Source organism: Solanum verrucosum, unplaced genomic scaffold (genome assembly GCF_900185275.1).
Source record: "Solanum verrucosum unplaced genomic scaffold, falcon-dt-bn FXZP01000034.1, whole genome shotgun sequence".
NCBI classification, from domain to species: Eukaryota; Viridiplantae; Streptophyta; class Magnoliopsida; order Solanales; family Solanaceae; genus Solanum; species Solanum verrucosum.
The window spans coordinates 526,575-546,380 of record NW_026019959.1 but is presented as its reverse complement, the minus strand read 5'-3'; the positions used below and the strand labels follow the sequence as shown (position 1 = coordinate 546,380).

General features: G+C 33.2%; 1 protein-coding gene and 1 pseudogene across 1 annotated transcript; both read right to left on the bottom strand.

The window, feature by feature from the left end:
• Window positions 1-7,321: 7,321 nt before the first annotated feature.
• On the bottom strand, window positions 7,322-9,766 carry LOC125814828 (subtilisin-like protease SBT3). The gene has a single exon (XM_049494270.1). It carries the CDS (start codon window positions 9,695-9,697, stop codon window positions 7,343-7,345), a length of 2,355 nt encoding a protein of 784 aa, XP_049350227.1. The 5' UTR covers window positions 9,698-9,766; the 3' UTR covers window positions 7,322-7,342.
• Window positions 9,767-11,269: 1,503 nt separating this feature from the next.
• On the bottom strand, window positions 11,270-13,962 carry LOC125814834 (subtilisin-like protease SBT3; annotated as a pseudogene).
• Between the last annotated feature and the right edge of the window lie 5,844 nt (window positions 13,963-19,806).

Below are 19,806 nucleotides of genomic sequence, written 5' to 3'. Positions count from 1 at the left end.
GGCTTGTGTAAACCAATCAAAAACTTGAGAGGACCTTAGATGTCAATCTTGACTATTGTTATCCATTTAATTCAATGTTATTTCTTTATACTGTAATATAATTTTTTTATGAATTTCTTAAGGCAATAATCTTTCACCCTTTCTTCTTGATCATATACCCCTTTGTGGAAATAGTAGTGAACATTGGTGAAAAATTAAACAAGTAGATATGTGTCATTCTTTTAAAAATAAAATCGAACAAATAGACAGGTATTTCATTTTCCTTTTCAACTAGGGGAAAAACCGCCATAGAGTCCTTTACATTTTTTTGTGGTCCCATGTTTAATCAATGACTCAACATCAATAATGTAGTGGGACGTAATGGTGGGATGCGGCAAATCACTAAGCTTCTAATAAATGTTTTGATATAAACGTAAATAAGAACAGCCGCCTCAGTCTATCTTGGCAGAGTGTGGATAATTTTTATCACCATTTTATCCACAATCACATCATTACTAATCATCTTTGTCATAATCATCATTATCACTATGGTTAATTATATATAATTACGTCGCTAACCACCAACCGCCATCACTAACCACTTTTACCGCTACAGGCCATCACTACCGCAAGTCACCTCCACCTCCACCAAATTGTCCACCATAGGACCTTTCTTCTACCACTATTAATCACATTATCATCACTGCGGTCTATCTCTACTATCAACTATTTTCATCATCACAATTAGTACGGTTGCTAACTGACAACAACATATCATCAACTTAGTGGCAGACCTATATTGTGACTTATGGGTGCTTAAGCACCCACCGTCTTTTGTGACAACATTATTATTTATGTACAAAAGTTAGTAATTCATTGAAATATATTAACTGAGCACCCCTTATATGTAGCAATTTTCGAGCTAAAAATAGTTGAGAACCCATGATACAAAATTTCTGGATCCGCCAGTGCGTCAACTACCACACATTCTCTAGTTACCATCACGTTAGTCACTACAACATCAATCACCTTCTCCATCACAACTATCACCACTATTATTACTAACCACTAACATAAATCATTACTATTTACGTCTTAACTATTTAGTATCTAGATCTTAATGCAATATCTTAATATTCAGATGTGTATTTAGATTCAAACCTCTAAATCTTAATGCACATCTTAATATTCAGACGTGTAATTCGAATTCAAACATTTTAAGCTTTACGAAAACAAATAAGACCTAAATATTTTTGTATTTTCTTCTTAAAGACAACAATCAATTGTAAGTTGTAACAGAGCAGAGACAAAAAAGGGAAACCCTCCCCAAAATCCCAAATAGCATGCTGACAAGTTCTTTGCAGCGACTTCTCCTCACAATTGGGTAAAATCTTCTCACTTTTCTTTCTTAAACGTTCTTCATTATTCTTTCTTAACATGTTTTTTTTGTGTATCAACATTGTCGATTTGGATTGATCATACTTTAGGGATAAAAGAAATAGGCAATGCCCTTTTGATTGGAGAAAAACTTTTAATTCAGTATTTATCATATCATATCATATTATTATAAGTGGGAACATCACAAATAAAAAGTTGAAATACCAAAATGCCCTTGTAAAATTAAATGACTCTATTACCATTATTAAGGTAAAATAATAATAATCAGATTCTTCCACTTTTAGTTATCTTTTTTCACTATTTCTTTTCATTTTATTTAAATAAGAAGTCCAAAGTCTATGTAATGTGGGTAATTTAAGAACTTGTCTTCTTTTAATAAAAAACTTTTCATAAGACTTTTAGGTATTTACAAATATATATTCAGTTTTGATATGAAATTGCTGGAAAATATGGGTACAACAAACAGAGTTTAGAGGCTATTTGAAGGAATTGCTTTTCCGATTGTATGAAGGGATTGTTGTATACAAGTGCAAATAAGATTAGATTTGTTGTGCACATGAAATACTTTTTTTTATATCAAATTGAAGATTACATGAGGTAAAAAAATTTCATAGTCTGTAGTGAAATATTTATGAATATTTTATTTCTCCAAATAATTTTTTTTTGTGTAAAAAAATGTGATGAACATATCTTTTGATATATATATTTCTTGTTTAACAATGATGATTTAATTTTGACGTCGAGCAGGGTTGCTGTATACGGATACTGTGAAGTTCATGATTATTATGATCACATTCTTTCTTCTATTTTGAATCTCCAGGTAATTGTTATTTTAATTTTAAGATTGCCTTTCTCTCTCTCTCTTTTTTCATTTTTGTTTTTTTTTTGTTGGAAACTTTTTGAGTTCTTATACCACAAAACTTATTTTTTTTCATATTTGCCTTTTTCCATTTATCAGTTACGTTTCTTTTAAATTTCTCAACCCTTTAAATATAGGTAGTGTGAATACTCTTTGCAATAATAAATAAATATTATTTACAAAACAATAACATGCACTCTTTATTTATCGATATATAATTCATTCCCTTTTGAATCAAGTTACCATGAACTTTTAATTTTAATTTTAGGATTAGATTTTTCCCAATTCAAGAATCTCTTAATATATTTTCTAATTAGTAATTATATTTGGATAATTAATACTACAAAATAGTAATTATGTAGGAATAAAACGCTAGAGAATTTACATAATCTCAAAAGTATCCAATCTCTATATATATAAAGCTGGATATAAGATTGTTGATGTGGCACCTCTCAAAAGTTAGGATTCTTATTTATCTTTTCTCTTATTTTTTAAAGCTTTTTCATAGTTTTAATTCATGCAATATGTTTAAAATAATAAAACTTATCTCATTTATTAATAAGAAGATGAAACTGTCAATTTAAGTGAATTAAAACTAGCACGGTTAGTAATTATTAGCATTGCCCATTCCTATTCCCATCTCTAATGTTACTTTTTCTTCTCATGTCTTTTGATATTTCATATAAATTTGAACATAATTGGGTATGTTGTTATACACTTCCCATAATTGTTCATTTTTATTTTTTAAATACACTTTCTATAATTATCATCTATATTTATATATATTTTAAACCTAAACTTAGAAGACATGATGTGGTATGCTTCAAAAGCCAACAAATTTGTAATGCTATTTTATCTCTTTTTTGGTTATTTTTATTTCATTTTGTTTATTTATGGAAAAATTGTACATAATGGCAAACTATTAATTCAAATTAAATGATATAACCACACTTTAATTTAATTGTGCCCTATAGCAAATTGTTTGCCAGTCGCCTCTCTCCCTCAAACTCTCGCTCGCCACTCTCCCTCTCTCGCTCGCTCTCTTTGTCGCTTGCCTCTCTCGCTTTATACAATAGAAATGTATAAATGTGTTTCTGTTTGTATAAAGCGAGAGAAAATTGTATATACACATGCAAATACATATATATTCGTCTTATACACTTGTAATTATACAATAAAAATATTCCCCTGGCCAGTTCTCTTTTGCCTTTCTCTCTTTCTCGTTTTATACAAACACAAATTATACAAATATAATGTATAATTTATGTTTGTATAAAGCGAAATAGAGAGCGATTTTTTATATACAAATATTTTTGTCAACGATTTATACAAACGAGAGGCTAACAACAATTTATACAAATGGTCTGCCAACAAAATTATACAAATCTAAAGAGGAGCCAATGAATTATACAATTGCTTCTTTTTTTGTATATATGGATTTTGAAATAGACATAACTTTCAATTGTATATGTATAGCGAATTATACATATATATGTTTGCTATGTAGCGCAATTATGCAAACTTTGTTATAGCATACAAATATGATTTTTTTGTTTGCTATATCTGAAAGTTGCTCTTTATTTATTTATCCATTAAATTTCTGAGTATTAAAAACTTGACTCATTAAACTTAATTATCGCTTTATTATGCAACCTTTTGCATTCTCACTTTCAGTTTTAAGCTACACATTGAATGGGGCAATAACTAGAAAAGGATAAGCAAAACAAAATCGGCTATATAAGGCTTATGTGCAAAATGGTTGTGTATGAATGGTATGAGGCATACATGTTTAAAGAGAGATCAATTCTTTTGTTTTTCTTTTAATTTTTGGTCTTGCATAGTTCCAAAGAAAAAAATGTGTTTTAGTTTTAAGAAGCTTTAATTTGTTTCATTGTCTCCCCAAAATGTACAGATCAATTTTATGAACGTGGAAGAGATTGGTAAATAACTGCTAACTGATCTTGCAATATTTTTTTTCTTTTTATTGCTCTCTCTCCTTCTTGATTCTCCATATTTTTTTATAAATTTCTTACTTCGATTACTAAGCTTTCTGAACTTTTCGAATGAATCAGGTGTTCTTTTTTACAAAGGCACGCAACGACCAACATAAAAAGTAGCAAGATGATTTTGCATCATTGTAATTAAATTAGGTAGTTAGTGTCATGAATTAAGTTCCGCACTAATTTAAATATTCTTTTATCATATGGTGATAGAGAGACAGGTTGATAGAAGTTGCACAAACCGAGCATAGACTCTTAATTAAGTTTAGATTACTTTCCCGAAGATAAAATTTTGAATGTAAAAAATCGAACAAAAATTTTGAGAGGTTATTTAATTTAGGTTTCTTATATATTTATATAAATTTCGTTCTTTTGCACATGTATATTTTTCAAATGAAACAGGATATTACTTTATTAAGATTGTGATTAAGATGTCTTAGGATGTTTTAATAGATAACTCTAAGTTGCTTAATTTAATAAAATTTGGTAAGTGAGATGCGTATTTTAAACTTTTATTTGTTTGTGTTAAATTGTAATTTTCTATTATGAGAAAATTATAATCAGTAATTTCATTCAATTTTTTATGGCCGCGCGAAGTGCGGTTGAGTTCACTAGTTATGAAATATGTTGTAATTATAATATGATGCAGTTAGAGAACATTTTTACGATAATAAATACTACTACTAGATATCTTACATAAAAATGGCCTTACATATTCTCACGCTATATAAGTAAGATAAGTTACCATTATTGTCATCAAATTCTTTATGGTAGTAGTTTTTTCCCAAATTGACAATATTCATGAGTTATGCATTTTTTTTTTTTCACATGGGTGGTTTTAAAAGTGGGAAATTCTTACTTATAAAGTTGAACTGCATACTAAAAAATCACCAAAAAATTGAAAGATTTTTTAAATTTTAGTGAAACACTAATCTTACTACAATTGTTTATGCTAAAATATCAATATTAGTTCTAACAAAGATTTAAAAAGTTGAACTTAAAAGAAATACAAATATGAGAACCATTCATATTAACTTAATTAATTAAAGAAAGTTATAGTATATCTTTGGGATTAAATCTTACTATTATTTAAGAATTGACAATGAATTTGCATAGAGAAACCTTTACATTTGTAAAGTTAGCTCTCGAATGCTATATATGCATATACATTATAAGTAACAATTGTAATATGCGAAAAGAAATATAATTTATTTTATTTAAAATACTACTTTAAATGTATTTATTAGATCACTTTGTTGGATTACACTGAATATTTATTCAAACACTGTACCATAATAAAATCATCCACTTTATGGTACTATATAGATATATCGTTGTTGTTGTTGTGGTGGTTGTTGTTGTTGTATAAATTAAAACAATTTGAAATATCTATTCAAGGTCCTTCAATTTAATAAGCTTTATAATTTAACATTGTCGTTCTCTGTTGTCTTACAACTTTGCGACTGAACACCATGTTTGTGGATATAAAAAGTATAACAAACTTTTATTTTGTTTTACAACACTAATATGTTATCAATCGATGTAACTTTTTTTTTAAATCGTATGCTTATTGACATAGGGTTCACGCGCAAAGCGCGTGTTCAGGAACTAGTACATATATAATAGGGAAAAGGGTCAAAAATACCCCTCAACTTTGGTTTATTAGTTGACTATACCCCTACTGTTAAAATGAAGTTATTTTTACCCCTACCGTTAATAAACTTATCATATGTCCCCACTCTGTGGACGGAAATCCCCAAATCAACCAATATTGACCTGATTTCTTAAAAAATGACCCATTACCCATTTAAAACCCATGCCCGACCCACCCCTCTTAATTCAAGAATCTGGTCATCACTAGCTACCCCAGACCTCAACAGTGGTAGATGTAACTATAAGACTCCTAACTGCGTGGTTGCCACTTTCTTCAACCCATGGCTTGCCACGTCATTACAAATTTGAGTTGTTAACTCTTGAAGGTATTTGTGATCTCTTGAGATAACGGTGGAGCATTTTTTATCCCAAAATGTTACAGAGGGTATTACTTATAAGTGATTTATTTCGCATAGTTCAGGGGTAATTTTGACCCTTTTCCGTTTTTTTTTTTAGTTTCTTGTGCTGATTAACATAACATGGCTTTGCTTCCAACTCTATAAGTGAGTATATTTGAACTTTTCACCAGTCAAATCAATAACAGGGCTGAGTTTTGATGTGTTGAACAAGAAAAAAGACAATCCTAATAAAATTTCAGGTGCAAGTAACGTATGGATAATTAATGTTTTAGTAAGCTTATTTATATTTTAGATAGTATAACAGAGCAAATGATGATATAGCAACGAACATAGGAATGATACTAGGAAATATGGTCCAAACGAAAAATGCTAAATTCGAATGAACTAGTTGAAAAGCTGCTTCCGCCACTATCACCAAAGGCTGGTAGACCCTAATCTTCTTATTTTATCGTTGTTCGTTTATGCTAAACAAAAATATTTTAGTCTTTCCTGCTTCATACCCACTCAAACTTTCCTAACCTAGATTGTTAGCTTCTTGATTTCTTCGTGTGAATAATCAGATTGTCGATGAACCACCTTACTAAGTTGAAAATTGCTTGTCATTTTGTGGTAATTCATTAACCTAGGTTTAGTGCACTTGTAATGGCTTATCAGCTGTAAATCTCCCATGACCCCAATAGGTTGGCCTTCATTGAGATGACAAGGCAAATGCCTTTAAACGAGCAGCTATGCTCTTTTCGATAAGTCTTTTCTTTATTATACACCTACAAATTGAAGTGTTCATATTATAAAAGTTGCTTCAAAGATTTAGAAAGACAAGAAGTTTATATTTTAAAATACATCTCCTTTTAAATGCAAACTTGAGAAGCAGGAATACACATTTGACGATTTGGATTGATCACAGTTGTCAGGGGTAAAAAAAATCGGCAATGTTGGGAAGTTTTTTTGGCACAAAGTTGCTCCTACTACATACATTATTTATTCCCATGTCTTTTTGATAGGAAAAATACTTTTCATTCAGTATTTATACATAGTCCCCTCATAATTCCCCTTAGTCATGTATAGTGTACTTGCAGCTCAAGAATCTGATGGCCTTAGTCTTCGCTACCCCAGACCTCAATAATGGTAGATGTCACTATAGGACTCCGAACAGTGTGGTTGCCATTTTCTTCAATCCAAGTGATCGACCCAAAGTTTCTACTCTGATCACTATCACCTATATATCGAATTGTCAAATTATAACTTTGCTTATCATTTTTCTCCTTGAACACTAGAGTTCGTGGAGACACTGAAACTGTGGAATTTTTAGGAGTTTCTATCTTCACTTTATAAGTTGCTCCACCTTTACCAACATTTGTAAGGGTCCTCCTGAATTTCTGCTCCAACCAGGTGAAGTTCCCCTCCAGGCAGAACGGGTACAAGGCGATGAATGATGGGTAGTTGAGATCAGCTGATGGATTTGAGCAGTTGTCGTAATTGGCTGATGATCTTGCAAATGTTTTGAATTGCTCTTCTGTGAAATTCATAGAGCATATAAGATTTATGTAATCTTGTGGAGTAGCATCATATACTAGGCCGGGATCAAGAGCTCTGTTCGGGTCAATGTGCCCTGCTCCCATGTCTAGTGGAGTGGCAATCATGTTATCGTCCTCTCTAATAGGCTTTTGTGAACTATCCAAATGGTTTGCTGTGGTCATCATGGCGGAGCGAATTGCAGAAGGACTCCATTCAGGATGTGCACCTTTTAGCATTGCTGCAATTCCAGCTACATGAGGAGCAGCCATGGATGTGCCTGATTGAAGTTCGTAATCACTGGATAGTTCTAAGTTCGTCTGAATACTTTGTGAAAAGAGATTAGGTGGAAATGCTGCAAGAATCAGTACCCCTGGTGCCATAATATCTGGCTTTGCGATTCCCAAGTAGCTTCTGGAGGGACCTCGTGCTGAGAATCGAGCAAGAACTGGGGCTGGCCTTTCTCCATCCATGTACGTTTCTTGAAACGTTATGGTGGCCGTTGGAGAAACACTGTTTTTTACGTAATTGATGATTTGTTTCCCTTCCTTTTTGTCAACCACAACGCCTGGGTAGGGAAATGAAGAAGACCTGAAAACTCCTGGATCCTCAGAAATAAAGATGCCTGCTTTGAGTCTTGCTCCAATGACATGAGAAATTTGACTAGAGAAATCCCAACCCTCTTCATTTGCATTGTAATCACAGATGATGATGGTGCGTTCAGGATCAGAAACTTGTGATAACAATTCAACTGAATCACAAGCGGCCAGAGTCTTGTTGTAAATCACCAGAGAATCCCTGACAAAGGCTCTTGCAGGAAATAAGCTCCATCCCCTAATTCTTAACCCATTTCCCAAAGTCAAAGTTCCTGAAAATCTTCTGTCAGTGTGGCCTGATGCCACACACAAGATCCATGGAGATCCATTGCTTAAACTTCCCACACTTGGACCTCGATTTCCAGCTGATGTTGAAACTAGCACTCCCTTCATCATAGCTCCAAAAGAAGCAATTGATATAGCATCTTCATATAACGGAATGAAACGGTAACCAAAAGAAATGGATATCATGTCAACACCGTCTGCAACAGCTTGGTCCATAGCAGCAATTAAATCTGATGTAAAAGTTCCTTCATTGAAGCTAAACTTGTACACAGCTATCCTAGCTCGTGGAGCAACCCCTCTTGCTGTTCCTGGTGCATATCCAAAATGGGAAACACCTTTGGCAAAGTTCCCAGCAGCAATGGAAGCGCAATGTGTGCCGTGACCATCAGTATCCCTGGCAGAATTCATGGAAATGTTCACAGTGGGATCATTCGCCAAAATACCCTTATTGAAGTAATTAGCCCCAATGAGTTTTCTGTTGCACATGGAAGTGTTAAACTGGGTACCGGGCCTGCAAATTCCTTTCCACCTTTTGGGGATTTCTGGCAAACCATCATCTTGGAAACTCATGGATTCGGGCCATATTCCACCGTCAAGAACTGCCACGATCACATCTTGACCTAAACCAGAAGCTGGCCATAGCCCAGATGAAGGATTGAGCTTGAGGAAATCAGAAGTGTAAGTAGTGTGAGGTTCCACAGTTCTGTCTTTGTATGCTGAAATGAAACCTGGTGACTTTTTCAAAGCTTTCAGTTCATCTTTGGACAAAACAGCACTGAATCCATGAAACACATTGTCATAGGAATAAACAAGTTTTGGAGCAGAGTGGAATCTGTCTACTGATGAAGGAATTACAGAGGCTTTGATGGAATCAATAGTGGAAGAATGCCAATGATGGTGATCAGCAAATACATTAGGCATTAAGGACTTGTCAAGGTGGACAATGTAAGTGGATCTTTGTGCTATAGCTAAGAAGAGATGAGCAGAAAGGAACCATGAAAGCAAGATCAGATATGGAGAACATGGAAACCAAATATTTCTAGATCCCATGTTCATCACTTACTACACACTAGTGTTCTTAAGACACCAAATATTCATTCCACTTTATAGGATTAAGTATAGAAGCATATGAGGTCCCTTTAGCAATCAGTACAGCTAGATAATTTGACTCTTCTTATCCATTGAAATGAGCTGATTCAGTAAAGATAGGAGGCTTGTGTAAAAGCAAACTTTACCATCACGCCTGAAAGGGACCTATATGTCAGTCTCAAATATGACTACTCTTATCCACTTGATTCAATGCTATTTATCATATTTTTTTTCTCTGTAATATAAACTTTTACAAGGAAATAGTGTACATAATTCTGTGAGCTTTATGCTCTCTCTGCCTCTGAATAATTTATGATGACAATAATTTTGATTAGCATTGTTAATCTGGAGAATCATTAATGAGAACTCGAAGATTAGTAAAGAGAAATGACTATTCATAATATCATTAGTCCTTTTTCATGGTCTGTAGTATGATAAATGACTCCATCAATCATGTAAGAGTAGGTCGGGGCGTTGATGGGATGTGACAACTATTCAGCAACATTACACTCTCTTGTCTAAAGAGAAATGCAGGCTTCTAATTAGGAATGTCAAATGAACGGTTCCATTAAATTTGAGTTTGTTAAAAAGAGTTGGTTAATAAATGGATGAGTCATTAACCCGCTCATATGCAATGAGTTGTGTCAAAATGGGCTAAATACAACATTTACCATTAATGCATTTTGTCTACTACCTTTGAAGAGTATTTTCAGTTAGAAATTTTAACAATATAAGAAGGAATGAGCATCTGAGTTGGGAAAGGTTAACAGAAAACCTAGGAGAGCCATTTTTCACCTGCACATACATATATGAAAGACATTATTCATTTAATTTGATGGTAACTCAACTTTGTACTTTATTGCACTAGAGTAATTTAACTAATTTTTTAACCAAAACTTACTCAGAACTTTATTTTAGTATCACTAAAGTCACTCCACTACCTTTTTATTTCACAAATAATTCTAAGTGGACAGGTGGCTATAACCTTTTCCTGTGGTCCCGAATTTGATGAATCACTCAAAATCAATGATGTAAAGGGAAGATAATAATATCTTGTATTTAAAAAAGGAGGTTCAAAGTACTATAAACAGGGCAAGAACAACGATAACATACTCAGTGTAGTCCGAGATTTGTTGAGAATGGTATACACAGAACATCTAAAAGCTAGTATCACCAGAGGCACCACCTAGGGGACTGCTGATATGATAGTTATTGAGGTCAGAGGTTTTGATAAGGAGTGTAAAAATCCTCATCATGGAAAATTTTGTGACATGTATTCAGGATTTGTGAATATCGAACACGGAATGATTAAGCTAAAAGAACAGAAAGCTTATTGAACTCTCTCTTTGTATGTCGTCTTTAACTTTATCAGAGATATTTTTGAAGGGACAACTTTTTACTTGTAGCAAAGTCAAAATTCTTATCCCACATCTTGAATATTTAGTCCTTCCCCCAAAATATCTTTTGAGAAGTCTTTAGACTGTTTTAGGCTTTTGCTTGACAAATGAGAATTATCCTATCCACGTAAGGATCATAATATACAAACTCTAGAAAATGATTTATTTTACTATTGATCAATGAGTTCTTAGGGATAAAATGACTTAAAGTAGGTTATCGAATAAGACAACTTTTTCATTCAGCATACATAATCTGATGGTCCTAAATCCTAATCTTCTGAAGCCCAAACATCAACTGTGGAAGTTATCACCATTGGACTTCTTACTGAATGGTTTCCATTCTTTTCAACCCAAGTGATAGACCCATCTTGACCTCCTTTCTCGTCACCTCTATAGCGAATTGTCAAAGTATAGCTTTGCTTCTCATTTTTGTTCATGAATACCAATGTTTGTGGTGACACTGAAATTGTAGAGTTCCTAGGATTCTCTATTTTTACTCTGTAAGTTGCTCCAGATTTACCAACATTTGTAAGGGTCCTCTTGAATTTCTGCTCCAACCAGGGGTAGTTACCCTCCTGACTGAATGAATAAAAGACAATGAAGGATGGGTAATTGAGATCAGCTGATGCATTTGAGCAATTGTGGTAATTGGCTGATGATCTTGCAAATGTTTTGAACTGCTCTTCTGTGAAATTCAAAGAGCATATAAGATTTATGTAATCCTGTGGAGTGGCATCATATACAAGACCAGGATCAAGTGCTCTGTTTGGATCAACGTGCCCTGATCCGATGCCTAGAGGCGAGGCTACAAAGTTATGGTCCTCTCTAATAGGCTTTTGAGCACTATTCAAATGGTTTGCAGTAGTCATCATGGCAGAGCGAATAGCTGAAGGACTCCAATCAGGATGTGCGCCTTTTAGCATTGCTGCAATTCCAGCTGCATGTGGTGCAGCCATGGATGTGCCTGATTTAAGCTCGTAATCAGTGGTTAATTGTAGGTTCTCAATAGAAACCGAAGGGATATTAGGTGGAACTGCTGCAAGAATAAGTGCCCCTGGAGCCATAATATCTGGCTTTGCAATTCCTGCGTAGCTTCTGGAGGGCCCTCGTGATGAGTATCCAAGAAGAAATGGGCTTGGCCTTTCTCCATCCAAATATGTTTCTTGGAATGTTATGGTGGCAGTGGGAGCAACACTGTTTTTAGCGTAATTGATGACTTGTTTCCCTTCCTTTTGTCAATCACTACTCCCGGGTGGGTAAAAGAAGCATCCCTGAACACTGCTGGATCCTCAGAAATAAAGATACCTGCTTTAAATCTTGCTCGAGTGACAGAAAAAATTTGACTATCAAAACCAAAACCGTCTTCAAGTTTATTATAGTCACAAATGATGATGGTGTTTTGGGGATCAGGAACTTGTGATAACAAGTCATCTGACTTGCAATCAGATAGAGTCTTATTGTAAATCACCGGAGAATCCCTGACAAGGCTCTTGCAGGAAACAAGCTCCCCCCCCCCCCTAATTTTTAATCCATTGCCCAAAGTCAATGTTCCTGCAAACGTCCGGTCGGTGAAGCCTGCTGCCACGCACAAGATCCATGGAGATCCATTGCCTAAAGTTCCCCAACTTGGACCTCGATTTCCAGCTGAAGCTGAAACCAGCACTCCCTTCATCATAGCTCCAAAAGAAGCAATAGATATAGCATCTTCATATAAAGGAATGAAACGGTTACTAAAAGAAATGGATATCATATCAACACCGTCTGCAACAGCTTGGTCCATAGCAGCAATTAGATCCGATGTTAAGCTTCCTTCACGAAAGTTAAACTTGTATACAGCTATCCTAGCTCGCGGAGCAACCCCTCTTGCTGTTCCTTGTGCATATCCAAAATGGGAAACACCTTTCGCAAAGTAAGCGCAATGTGTGCCGTGACCATTAGTATCCCTAGCAGATTTCATGGAAATGTTCAGAGTGGGATCATTAGCCAAAAGTCCCTTGTTGAAGTAATTGGCCCCAATGAGTTTTCTGTTGCACATGGAAGTGTTAAACTGGGTGCCTGGATTGCAAATTCCTTTCCATCTTTTGGGGATTTCAGGAATACCATCATCTCAAAAACTTGCAGATTCGGGCCAGATGCCACCGTCAAGAACACCAATGATCACATCTTGGCCTAAACCAGAAGCTGGCCATAGACCAGATGAAGGATTGAGCTTGAGGTAATCAGATGTGTAAGTAGTGTCAGGTTCAACAGTTCTATCTTTGTATGCTGAAATGAAACCTGGTGACTTCTTCAAAGCTTTCAGCTCATCTTTGGACAAAACAGCACTGAAGCCATGAAACACATGGTCATAAGAGTAAACAAGTTTTGGAGCAGAGTGGAATCTGTCGACTGATGAAGGAACAGAAGCTTTGATGGAATCAATAGTAGAAGAATGCCAATGATGGTGATCAGTAAAGACATTAGGCATTAAAGATTTGTCCAAATGGACAATATAAGTGGATCTTTGTGCTATAGCTAAAAAGAGATGAGCAGAAAGTGCCCATGAAAACAAGACTAGATATGGAGAATAAAGCGACAACAGTATTCTAGTTTCCATATTTATTCACTACACACTACTCAAATATTCAATTGACTTTATATAAGAGCGCAAAGAAAGATGAGGTCCTTGTAACAATTAATACTGTTAGGTGGAGAAGAGTTGTATGAGCTTAAGTGATACTAATGTAGAAAAGACACAAGATTTGTGTAATAGTAAACTTACCCAATCAAGTTTTATGAATGACTCAAAATTACAGAGCAATTGCGCAGTGGAGCTGGGGAGGTGATAATCAACCATGGGGAAAAGGCCATAGATACATTTTCCGTGGTCCCGAGTTTGATGAATGACTCAAAATCAATCATGTAGTAGGAGGTAGTGGGCCGGGAGGGGGTTGGCACTTGGCAGATGGCGCTTTATCTCCCCAATTCTGGATTAATTGTGCCCATTGAATTTGGATAGTGATCTAATGTCTAAGCAAACTAGCCAGAATTTAAAAGGGAATTTCAGAAAGAAAAACAGATAATAATATCATTCTTTTTAAAAAGTGTTTGAATTTTTTGAAACTCTTGTGACCTTCATTTGAGTAGTTACTTTCATTTGTACTGTCCATCCCAACATACATGTTGAAAAGTCTTAGAATTTGCTTGAGTAAATGAGACTTAAAAGACTTCACCAGTCCACCTGCAGAGTAGGGACTGCTACAAGTGGCCAGCTAATTAAGCACATTCAGATAAGTAGATAGTGATGCCTCCCACCCTTCCCAACCCCAAGTGGATATATTCAGTTGGGTCCCCTTGAATTGTGTTATAAGGTATATATCATTATAGTGTAAGATATTTTGGTAAACATAGGGCGTCAAGAAAAAAAAAATTAAGATATTTTACTAGGAATTATAGCTCATGACCTTTTAAAAGCTACTAGTTGAGCGTAAATTTCTCAAATGGGCACTCAACTTATAACACGTTTCCTAAAAAATAACTCTGACCGAAAGTGAACTTTCTCCACCGACAAGATGACTTGGCCAGGCCCCGCAAGTTAAAAAAATATTGACCCAGTACCAAAACATTAAAAAATGGTTCAATTATTGTAAGGGTACATAGCTGATTCTGGAATAGGACAAGTCTTAGATTAGTTTGAAAATTGTTGTCCTATTGGTGTTCGAATAATCGACTCTGATACTAACGAACCAGCCACACCATTAAACATGGAGCAGGATTCATTCATCCAAATCAAGCTCTTGATCCAGGACAAATATATGATACTATTCCACATGACTACGTCAATCTTATATGCTCTATGAATTTCACAGAAGAGCAATTCAAAACATTTGCAAGATCATCAGCCAATTTCCACAACTGCTCAAATCCATCAGCTGATCTGAATTATCCATCATTCATTGCTCTATGGGAATCTGACCTTGAGCGGAAAAAATTCCCTCGGTTGGTCAAGAAATTCACAAGGATGGTTACAAATGTTGGTTCTAGTGCAGCTAAATATACAGCAAAAGTGGAAACTCCCAGAAATGCCAGAATATCAGTATCCCCACAAGTTTTAGCTTTTGGGAGAAAATATGAGAAAAGGAGCTATAGTTTGAGTATTCATTACAGAGGTGATCCGAAGTTTTGTGTTAATTATGGGTCGATCACATGGGTTGAAAAGAATGGAAATCACACTGTAAGAAGTACTATTAGTGTGTTTCCAATTATTCAAGTCTGGGGATCTTGAAGATCCTTTACAATTTACTTTAAACCAAATAAATTTACGTATTTACCTTCAGTGTTAGTATTTGGGTTTTCATCTTGGATTGGTCATTACGAACTCAATCCATTTTAACACGTTCTAAGTTTGATCCAACCCGCTAATCTAACACCCGTCATCACAAATAATTTGATATTCATGTTCATTTACACAATTTATCAAACATGTTCAAAGCTTAAGCATTCGTTAAAGACCCTCGCTAAGTAAGAGTGTTATAGTAACAAAGAACTTACCAATCCGATCGAGAATCATCTGCACATAGATTCTGATCATCATGGAACATTCAGAATTTGTAGTAGAACAGCAACAACATGAAGTGAAGTGAAGTTTGTTACTCGTGTCTCTATCTGCCTACGAAAATTCATCGATATTCTGGAAATTCATTCACAACTGATATGGATTTAATTATGCTCTAAGAATCACTGACTCTGCCGTTAGAGTTCCGGGGAATGAACCACTGGCTTTCATGTATTATGTATGGTATTATTTTGGGCACAAGGTAAACTCCACATCGTAATTACTAAGATTCTTCATACTTTCAAATATTACTTTCTGTATCATATTTCGTGCATATATAACATGCATGACTCTGAATTTGCGAGATACATGTATCTACCTAATTTTAAAATCAAGATACATATTTTATTTATTTAAATTAATTGATTGTAACGAATTTCCTTAATTAGATGAGTCATGGAGGATTTTCAAAATACTTAGAACCATTAATTCTGAAAATTAAAATTAATTAAGTCCTTTAATATAAGGTGAAAATCAAGGATTATATCTATTTTTAATTAATTTCATTTCATTATATTATTAATAAAAGACAAAAACATGTATATCTTGGTCATATAATTTGATTAGTTTCATTTGATTACTCTTAAAATAATAAATTCATTAATTTGATGTATCTATTATCAAATATATAATGTATCCAATCAACTAAACACTTAGATACATGAATATCATACAAGTATCTAGTATTAATTTGATGTATCTATTTATATGATCTAATATTAATTTTATTATCTATTTATATGATCTAATATTATTTCATGTATCATTTATATGTATAATTTGATGTATCAAGTATCAATTCGATACGTTATATCCAAAAGCATGTATCACAGATAAATATGAAAATAGTTAGATACATTGTAATAACACAACAAATATATATATATATATATGATAATATTAAGATACATGATAGAATACCATATACATATGACAAGACTCGAATACATGACAGAACAAATTGTGTCAAATACATGTCAATTTATTCATTAGATACATACACACTTAATAAGATACACTGATAAAAATGAGATACATATAATTGTATCTCAATAATGTATCAGATACATCAATAATGTGTCAAATACATACGTAAATCTCCGCTTATTGAAACTTTCTGATTACGTTTGTGGCTAGTTAGGGCATCTCACCGCGGCGGTGTTTGCTTCACCTTTTGATTCATCAGTGTTGCTCATTGTGCCTAGATCCGATGGGAGAAGTGACACAAAGTTTCTTGGTTGATCTATAGTATGCAACCAATACTATCGCCTATGTCGAATTTGATAAATTTACTGCGCTTGAAATCTCTGCTTACAACGATACTCATTGTCTCTGTGCCCGAGAGGTGTCTCCCTTTACGAAAAAAATGGTAGATTCGTGGGGAATTGGTTTGAGAGAGAAAATCAAAGGCTAAGAATTTGATGTGTGTGTTGACAAGTTGTAGAACATCTATGTTAATGGGGTGTTTCTTCTCAATAAATTTTGACTCTTCAACGGAAGAGGAAGAGAAAAAGTTAGAGTTTGAGTTTTACCCAAACTCATACTCTCTGAGAGAAAGATATTTGTTTTTAATTAAAACACTAATTTTAGAGTTTAAATGTAAAGATAATTAATCAATCCTAGTTTTAAGGGATATGGATATTGATTGTATCTTCAATAATATATGGTATAAAATAGTTTAAATGGTAATATATGTAATTACTTAAAGTAGAGGTAAAATTAGTATATATATGATAGTGATGTATGTCTAATAAAGTAATTTGCCCCTTACTTAGTACTATATTTGATAATAGGAATTTTGGGCCTATATAACTAATATATCCACCCTACATTGTATTAGATGATGTATAAATACATAGAATTTAATTTCATGAATTAATTTATGTAAAGATAAAAATATCCCTCAAATCATTTTAATTATTTTATTTATTTTTTTAATTTTATGTTTTATATTTATATTAGTAAATTTATTTAAATAATTTTGCTTAAAATTTTTACTATTTAGAGAAAATTGTTTGTTGCTAAATAAATCCAATACAAATCAATAAAACATTTGAAATGTGTGTTGCTTAACATTTACTAATTGAAAAGGTAAACATATCACACATGACATAGTTGATTTTAATTGAATGTATTATTTGTTAATATATATGGGGCTTCTAATTATTGTATTTTGAACAATTTATAAAATTGGATACATATTAAAACTACAACATGCAATTTTTATGTGTAAATGTAGATGGTTTATTCGATTTTACTATTGTTTACCGTCTTTTCGGTTTTTAAAATTAGATGGTCTATCTTTTTAAATTAAAAATTGACGTTTTGTAAGTGATTAATTTATTAAGATGACAATTATTTACCCTCAAATAATCCAAGTGAGAAAATAACAAATATGACAATAAAATTGTTCTTTTCCTAGCTAGTTAGAAGGTTATAAAAAATAATATTGTCCAACAATTATCTATCTTGATCCGATTACATGAAATAGAAAATCCATGATTATAATCGGAAAGAAAATTTTTATAGAGTTTTAATTCAAACACAAGATGAGGTGGAAAGTAATGAACCAAACACTTGATAAAAAAATAAATCATGCATTACTAATCCCTATGTTATTAATTTTTGTACCGAACTACCCCTAATGTATTCTTACCTTGTGAGCTAGTTAGCTTTTGTGTTGAGTTAGTGTACTATTCAAACAGAAGAAACTAAGCATGAAAATATAGAGTCTGGAACCTATCTAAGCCATTACAAGATAAAAATGACACAAATATGCCACAGTTTTAGAGTATAATTAAAATAGACTTAGTGTAATTTTTTCTTCCATTATATCAAAAAATAGAAATGGAGACGTTAGACTTACGTCTGTCATTTATATTTTTTTATATAATACAAGAAAAAACTATACTCATCCTAATTTAAGTATACTCTAAAATGGTGGCTATTTGTGTCACTTTTATCTTTTAATGGCTCAAATAGATTCCAAACTCGAAAATATATAATGTGAACAAGTAATTAACCATAATTTAAAAGTACATCAGGGATATGATGAAATAGTTGAGATTCCTCCCAACTTAATAAAAAAATTCAAGTTCAAACTTTAAAATAGAAAATGTGTTCTGCTTGACGTTTGATAACTAATTGAAAATGTCTTATACTTGACAAACAATAGATTTCGAATATTGTCCTGCCTCTCAGAAAGCCTCAACTCCAGTCGGTGCGTATGTAGAGGGGGTGCCGTGGTTCACGTGATTTTGTGAACCCATGCTCTCCTCTCTAGATCATATATAGTAATGTTATATTTTTTTTAAAAATATTTAAATATAGATGTGTGAATTCACATTCAAAATTTCATATAGTAATACAATGATGATTGTGTGCATCGCTCGTGAGGATAAAAATTTTAATATTTTATCTATCTTGTCTTTTGGAGTAACACCTCTGGTTATCGGTTACACTTTTGACGTTTCAACTAATTTTGCTTTAGTTTTTTTTTCTTTAATCTTTCAAAATTTTCAAGTGTGTCACATTGAAAATTCCTAAAATTTTAGCACTGTAAAATTTTTATATAATTAAATCAAATGTGTGTATTAAAATTTAAAACTAGTAGTATTATATATTTTGAACCTATAATTTTTAAAATTTAATGGTTCATATTAAAACCTAAAAATTAAATTGATCAAATTTATAAAATGCATTTTTTTCGTAATCATGCACCCATCTTGTCAAAATCTTGGATAAGCCTCTGACTCTACCGGCTCAAAATTGTCATCGACCCATCAACATCTTCAATTATAATGCCCATCCCCAAAATATCATTTGAAAAGTCTCTGGATTTTTCTGCTTGGATTTCCAACCACAAACGTTTATGTTTTAACTTTTTCAAGTTTCAACAATTGAAAAATATCTCCAATATGTTATTTTATATCTCAAGCTTCATTCTATGGTGTCTATATTCTTAAGCGAATTATCTATATGTAGTACATCGCAAGGAAAGCTTATTAAACTCTTTTTTTTTATATATAGAACAATGAGTTCTTAGCGATAAAAAGGCTTAAAGTTGCTTGTAACGCATACATAGT